General features: G+C 40.1%; 1 protein-coding gene across 1 annotated transcript; it reads right to left on the bottom strand.

Moving 5' to 3' along the window:
• Window positions 1-688: 688 nt before the first annotated feature.
• dpm2 (dolichyl-phosphate mannosyltransferase subunit 2, regulatory) lies at window positions 689-6,553 on the bottom strand. Its single transcript, XM_005946235.2, has 4 exons — window positions 6,459-6,553; window positions 3,880-3,969; window positions 1,800-1,902; window positions 689-1,717 (listed from the first exon to the last, which is right to left on the bottom strand). Exons 1-4 carry the CDS (start codon window positions 6,459-6,461, stop codon window positions 1,662-1,664), a joined length of 252 nt encoding a protein of 83 aa, XP_005946297.1. The 5' UTR covers window positions 6,462-6,553; the 3' UTR covers window positions 689-1,661.
• Window positions 6,554-7,757: the final 1,204 nt, after the last annotated feature.

The raw sequence follows: 7,757 nt of genomic DNA, 5'->3' as shown, positions 1-7,757 counted from the left end.
AAGACATTCCTGGGAATAGGGGAAGCTTCCCAGAAATGACTAACTGACTGAAATTACTCCAAGAGCACATCAACAACCCATCCAGAAGGTCACTAAAGAACTTAAAACAACATTAAAGAACTGCAGGCTTCATGTGTCTCAGTAAGATCAGAGTTCATGATTCAACAATGCAAAACTGGGTTCAAGAAAATCACTGCTGACCAAAAAGATCACAAAGGCTCATCTCAAGTTTGCCAAAAAGCATCTTGATGATCCCCAAGACTTCTGGGCAAAAAATCTTTAGACTGACGAAACAAAAGCTGAACTTTTTGGAAGGCGTGTGTCCCGTTACATCTGATATATCTGACATGTGAAAACATTCAGCATGAGGTTTCAGGGCGGAGCTTAACACACCAGGGGGTCCTGCTGGCTACGTCCATACTGTCTAAGCAGTCTGTGAGATTATCAGGATTTCTGCATAAAATGTGCCTTGATTTCAATCTGAGCCAGAATTGTAAACAAACACAACCTGACAAAACTGATCACACAACAGAAAAAAAAAAACAGATGTGTTGTTCACATTTTTATTAAACACAATAACTGCTTGTTTAGCAACATCCTCCATCACGTTTCTCATTACGACAGAGCAGCCCGGTCTTGTGGCAAATGTAAATTAACCTCAAAGAAATGGACGCGGTGACCTTTTTTCTAACTGAAACCAAGTGGTTTCAAATGATAATTAATGCATTTAAATCATTCAAATATTTAAAATTCATTGTAAAATCTGTGACATGTGGGACTCAAACTTGAGTGTGTGTGAGCAGCTCCACCACCTACTGCTCCAGCCTCCACATGCAGACTTTTCCAACTTTTAAGTGAAAATAATAATTTTGTATGTACAAATACATATACTAGTAGACAGATGAAAAACTATGTTCAGGAACATGACAAAAACAATGGAAAACTGTGCACAGAAATACAAATGAACAGATTAGAGGGTCGTCTTTTTAAACTTTATTTCAATTTTTGCCCAAGTAAGTGCTCGAAGGTGTTTCGGGGGAGCTGCTGAGGGGTCAGAATTGCTTCTATAAGGACTTTGGCATTTCCTGTAACTTCGTATGAGACTTGCACAATGATGAAGAGGATTTCAGAACAATTCCTCCTATCAAACAGCCCCTTTCAGGTCCTACCACAACATCCCTGGACTTTATTCATTGGCGTCTTTGAGTTATTGCTGGGTTGCATCACCCCACCTCTCAAAAGCTTTTGCTCATGAACTCCTGCTTTGATGTTCACTTGAAAATGTCTTTGTAACGTTTTATAATCATTGATCTCTCACTGAGTGTAAAGGTGTCCAGGACCTCAAGGTGGCTCCACCCTCCAACTTGCTTCACAGTCATGATGCGGTTTTGGTGCCTTTTTCCCTCCAAACATAATTTCTTGTCTCATTTGTCCACGCAGCAATACCTTAAAAATGTCGAGAAACTGCCAAATGGTCTTAAGAGAAGTGCATTCAATGATGCCACTTGGGGCCACCAAAGCTGATTTCTTAAAATGCAGAATTAAGACCAGCAAACTTTCCTCTGAACAAAAATACTTGTAAAAGTGATGATGAGGAGTATTTATTACAAAATAGGGCTGGATTTTAGTTGTAAGGTGCAAGAAGCTGATGTTTTACAACATTAGTCCGCTTTTTTTGGCTTGCGATTCTTCCACATGATGACAACGGTGAAGGCTCCTGCAGAGAGGATAACAGGCATTAGTGTTCATTGAATTAGATAAGCAGATAACTTGGCCTGCAGTTCTCATGGTGGACTGACCTATACAGATGAGCAGTATTACTGCTGCGATTCCAGGCAGAATGACTGAGTACTCCCGAGGAAGAAAATACTTGTGCAGGAAGTGATCGCTGTCCACGAAAGGCTGGAAAAACGACCAAAACAACCATGTTAATGTGTGGTGTCAAAATTACTGTCTGCGAGTCACATGACGCAGTTCCACACCTAGACTACAAAAAGCAACACGAGGAATGGTGCACTAAAAGGCAGATACAAAGCTACTGGTTAGTTTCTGGACAGGATTTTTTTTCCTCCATTCCTTCAAGACGGAGATCTAGTTCAGTATTTTTTTTTATGTGAATGGAAAAAGCAAATCAAAAAAAAAGGGGAAGGTGGAATAGGATGGAAGTGAATCACAAAGGCAACAGACTGGTGTACTTTAGTTTAATGTGCTTGTTATTCGAAGTTCTTTTTCAGTCTCTCCTGTTTCCTCTGGTGACCTTTATACTACATCTGGGCTGGAGCCATGTTAAACAAAGAAAAGGATGGTGAGAGGAACATGGCAAAGTCAGGACATTACATAAACTCTACAATGAGATTGTTCTAACAGACTGTATCTCACAGCTTCCACAATGCACAAACCAACGAACTCACCAAATAAAAGCTTTTGGCTGGAACCTGGACTAAATTAATTCAAAGAATACACGGAAGTCTCTAATAAATAAAAAAAGACTGGGGTGACATAATCAGTTACATGAGCTGGGTGCTTGACTTGTAGCATGTGCCGGTGTAGTTTATGTAGCGCCAGCTCGGTAATTTGCTTTGTTGTGCCACAGGCTAGTTAACATCAATCACAGTTAAAACAACAATTTAACCCCCCCCCAAAAAAAAACCACCAGCTTCCATACAGGGAGTGCAGAATTATTAGGCAAGTTGTATTTTTGAGGAATAATTTTATTATTGAACAACAACCATGTTCTCAATGAACCCAAAAAACTCATTAATATCAAAGCTGAATGTTTTTGGAAGTAGTTTTTAGTTTTAGCTATTTTAGGGGGATATCTGTGTGTGCAGGTGACTATTACTGTGCATAATTATTAGGCAACTTAACAAAAAACAAATATATACCCATTTCAATTATTTATTTTTACCAGTGAAACCAATATAACATCTCCACATTCACAAATATACATTTCTGACATTCAAAAACAAAACAAAAACAAATCAGCGACCAATATAGCCACCTTTCTTTGCAAGGACACTCAAAAGCCTGCCATCCATGGATTCTGTCAGTGTTTTGATCTGTTCACCATCAACATTGCGTGCAGCAGCAACCACAGCCTCCCAGACACTGTTCAGAGAGGTGTACTGTTTTCCCTCCTTGTAAATCTCACATTTGATGATGGACCACAGGTTCTCAATGGGGTTCAGATCAGGTGAACAAGGTGGCCATGTCATTAGTTTTTCTTCTTTTATACCCTTTCTTGCCAGCCACGCTGTGGAGTACTTCGCGTGCGTGGTCGCAGCCTTTCTTACCTTGGCCATGTCTCTGAGTATTGCACACCTTGTGCTTTTGGGCACTCCAGTGATGTTGCAGCTCTGAAATATGGCCAAACTGGTGGCAAGTGGCATCTTGGCAGCTGCACGCTTGACTTTTCTCAGTTCATGGGCAGTTATTTTGCGCCTTGGTTTTTCCACACGCTTCTTGCGACCCTGTTGACTATTTTGAATGAAACGCTTGATTGTTCGATGATCACGCTTCAGAAGCTTTGCAATTTTGAGACTGCTGCATCCCTCTGCAAGATATCTCACTATTTTTGACTTTTCTGAGCCTGTCAAGTCCTTCTTTTGACCCATTTTGCCAAAGGAAAGGACGTTGCCTAATAATTATGCACACCTGATATAGGGTGTTGATGTCATTAGACCACACCCCTTCTCATTACAGAGATGCACATCACCTAATATGCTTAATTGGTAGTAGGCTTTCGAGCCTATACAGCTTGGAGTAAGACAACATGCATGAAGAGGATGATGTGGACAAAATACTCATTTGCCTAATAATTCTGCACTCCCTGTATGTCCATGTGACTGATGTGATTTCAGTGAACTGAAGAGAACTTACCAGGATGATGACCCAGACAGAGTAGTACGTGAACAGCACGAGGCTGAAGACAACAAGACTCATGCCAGCCGCTTGATCCACTCCAGTAGCCTGAAAACATATCCACAGAAAAACTGAGCACGAGGACGTCGGTGTTAAGCATGGCACTGGTGGTCGTTTGAGGCTTTATGCAGACTAATGTGAATGTGGTTAAAAGTTTAAACCCAGACGTCAGGTTGTCGTCAGAGGTGAGACACTAAATTTCCCATAAAGCAACTGGAAAGGAGATCCTCCTTGTTGTTACTTGGATATTGAGCACACTTCATGGCACCATCCTCCCCTGGCAAACATTAGCTTTGTAATTGTCAGTTTTGGCCAAATTTAAAAATACTCATTAAGACTTTACATCACATCCTGACCAATAAACTGTGATTCTACCTTTTTTAAATAAATGTCAAACAGCAACAAGAGTAAATAACAACAAAAATTGCAGGTAAACTTTTACTAAAAAAAAAATTTGGATCAATATAAATAGTTATCTTTATTTACAGGCACTTTTATAAACCCGCATTTCAAAGGAAGTCATGTAGTCAAAATAACGAGCAACAATCAATCAAATAAATGAAAACTCAACAAGACGTTGATTCAATAGATCTCGAATCAAAAGATCTCCAGTACGAGGTCACGAAAACAACGGCTCCATCTACAAGGTCAATTGCAACTAAACATGACAACCTTTGCAGCTAAAACAACCACTGACACTACAGCAACTTCAACTTCATCATTCATCTGCAACTAAATCAACCTCTGAACCAACTCATCTAAATTCACCATTGCAACTATACCTGCAACTAACCCCAGTGCTGCAGGTTAACTAGTTAGATTTGTTTACATGTTCTACTCTCCGCGTTCCAGATGTTGGATCCTCTGTCTGTCAGTGTATCTGCAGCTTGGCAAGATTAAAGACCTTGGGGGGGGAAAGTCTCCATCTGCAGCTTGTGCAAATGCATACACACATCAAAATTATCTTCAGACAACAAATAAATTGTTTGGATAAAAAAATAAATCAATCATAAAGTCTTCTGCCTGGTCTCGTACCCCTGTCTTTCTTTAACATAAATAACAGCTGACATTTTCTCAGGACACCACCGATCAGCTCAGCTGACCTCCACTTTCCCCTCTGAGTGACTAATCTGGGTTAAAGATGACAAACGTGATTTAAAGGAGGACCGATGGATGCTGAGCACCAGATCAAAAACACACACTTAAACCTACGTCCTGTTTCTAACCTGACTGATAAGCTGCTAAGTGCTTTATAATTCAGCTGTGAGTTCGGTGAGTTTTCTGAAGATACTTGAGAGGATGACTGTGGTGGGGCGTGGTCTGCGGTGCCGTGCAGGGAGGGCGGACGCACCTGCACTGCATCCTTAATCACGCCCGCCGAGTTAAAACACGGGGACTCAGGGGTTGGTGTGCGTGGTGGTGTGATCTAAATAAACGGCTCATAAGTGCGATATGTGGTCCCGCCGAGCCTTAATTCCACCACAATGATTTTTAATCGTTTCAGCAGATCAGTAGCAGCTATATTACTGACGTACACGGGTACTAATCCAAACAGTGTGGGTCATTAATTCTATTTATTCCATATCCAAACAGCCCAAATTCTTATTAAAGCAACAGGTTTGCTTATAAAGTGGTCCATCGCGCCATCCGTTTAAATCCTGTTTGTCATCTGTCATCCAGATCGGTCACTCTGAGGGGGAAGAAGTTCCAGCAGCTCTGCGCTGAAAAAACAAACTACATTTACTTATTTTGTGCACAATATTGTGATGACGTCACGTTGTATTGCCCATGTTAAACTGTGACTTTCACCAGATAACGGGGGCGTGTTTCCTGAATCAGCAGGCGCTAAACAGGGTCTACGCAGGTAAACTCGAGGGTGTTTAGAAAGAAAGACAGAGCTAGGAGACCAGACGGAAGACTTCATGGTTTATTTATTTGTTTAAATTTAAATAACTTAATTGTTGTCTTAGGATAATATTGACGCGTGTATGCATTTTGCATCATCACACTAACTCCATCAGCACCTGCCAATTAAACTAACAGCTCGAGCTACAACGCTGCCTGCACCGCAGCACGGCGACTCTGACAACTAAACCAACAGAAGCATCTGCAGCCACCAGGTGTTCCCCCATTTCCACAATAAGATGCATTAAAAGGAGACAATCTTGGGAATCCCCTTTAAGCTGCAACGGCACTGCGCAGCCGCACCAAACTTCATTCAAACCTTCACCGTTTTAGTCAATTTGATAATTATCAAAGATATTTGATCTCCTAACTTCATAAACATGCAACATACGAATTAAAAAAACACTCCCAGTAAATTCGGCGCTGAAAAATGTTACCAGGTCAGTTAACTTATAATCCCCAACCATGAAGCTGACTGCTAGCATGAAGCTAAAAGAAACAAATGTCACAGCCAAACAGCAAAGATTAGCTCTGAAGCTAATTACGCTTAAACTGATAAAATTTCATTAAAGTATTAATTTGTCTCTGCTCGTTTATCAGCTGTTTAAAAGTAATCACAGCAGCTTTCTTACCATTTCTCACCCACACACGGGTAATGTTGTTATTTGCTGACGTATCCTGGTGCTCTTCTTCCTGTTCAGTAATCCGGTTGATACAATTCATCTAATGGTCTCTGATGCCCTCTCGTGGTTCTTCTTACAGCAGTACCGCACTACCGTCACCAACTGGTATGGAGTGTGGACCGAAATGACCCCCCAAAATAAAAACATTCAAATTCTCCGAAACAAATGAGTCTTCCTTAAAGACCAAAATATGGCTTGATAACTTTCACTTTTACAGTTCTTGCGAAATAAATCAAACAAGTCCAGTTTCACTTTTATATCGTCAAGCTTTTTCATCAGTTGTCTTCTTTCAGCATCAAATTTCTAACAATCCAATAAAACATGTTCTCTATTGCAGTCACACTCCTCTGTGCAGTGTTTCCCTATTAATAAAAGCAAGGTGCTATTCAAACCAGTGTGTCCGAATCTAAGTCGAGATATAACCGATCTGTGTAGATTCTGACAGAACTGTAATGCTGAGTAATATATTCTTGCACTGTATGCAAATAATATAGAATAAGGATAAAACCCCTATCCTCATTCTTTTTGTTTAATAGTGTGAAACATACTACTGTATCAGGGAGTATCCAAGGTGGTATTGTAGGCAACTGTACTGTTTGACTTATGTTGATCTTGTCCAGGTTAAATTCAGCTGCTTCCTGCACCCAAGGTTCTTCAATTCTCTTTTGTCTTTTTCCCAGCATGAAAAATATTTTTTGTTGGATGATCTTGACCATGTCCTTGTAAAGCCCCTTCGTGGTTTACCTGCTACTGCAGCTTCATAGATCACAGCATCACACGCATGTTTGAGGCAAATAAACACAAAAACAAAACAAATGGAAAAAATTGACGTTGACACATTGTATTCAGAAAAATATTTTATAATCACCCCACAAACCATAAAATACTGTTGACAGACATTATAAAAATCATTTTTTGCTTTATTTTAATGTGAATAAAAGCAGAATAATTAGATAATCATTTTATACCTGCACTGAAGTGGAAAATAGTAAGGGGCAAATGAAATTCTCATTGTCCTTCAGAAAATTCAAGCTGTTTGGTTTCAGGTCATTTACATATTTCATTAAGTTGAAGTGCCCCTGATTTTCTTCGAGATGCTTTTTATAAGATGATTTTTTCCCCCTTCTTGTTCCATATCTGGAGTTTGACAGTAAATCTAGAAGTCAAGACCAGGCCTTTGCTGTCCTGATGGATCATCACAGTAACAACTGACATGTTTTATTGCAGAGCAAAGACAGCTTTTAAGAG

Source organism: Haplochromis burtoni, unplaced genomic scaffold (assembly GCF_018398535.1).
Source record: "Haplochromis burtoni strain Fernald_Lab_line unplaced genomic scaffold, NCSU_Asbu1 Contig_469, whole genome shotgun sequence".
Lineage (NCBI taxonomy): Eukaryota > Metazoa > Chordata > Actinopteri > Cichliformes > Cichlidae > Haplochromis > Haplochromis burtoni.
The sequence above is the reverse complement of the archived record's forward strand: the minus strand, read 5'-3'. Positions and strand labels throughout refer to the sequence as shown.

Coding starts and splice junctions, on each gene's coding strand:
- dpm2 (XM_005946235.2), bottom strand. Junction 1,903..3,879: donor CTGTCTGGGTCATCATCCTG/GTAAGTTCTCTT, acceptor TCGTTTTTCCAG/CCTTTCGTGGACAGCGATCA. Junction 1,718..1,799: donor AATACTGCTCATCTGTATAG/GTCAGTCCACCA, acceptor TCCTCTCTGCAG/GAGCCTTCACCGTTGTCATC.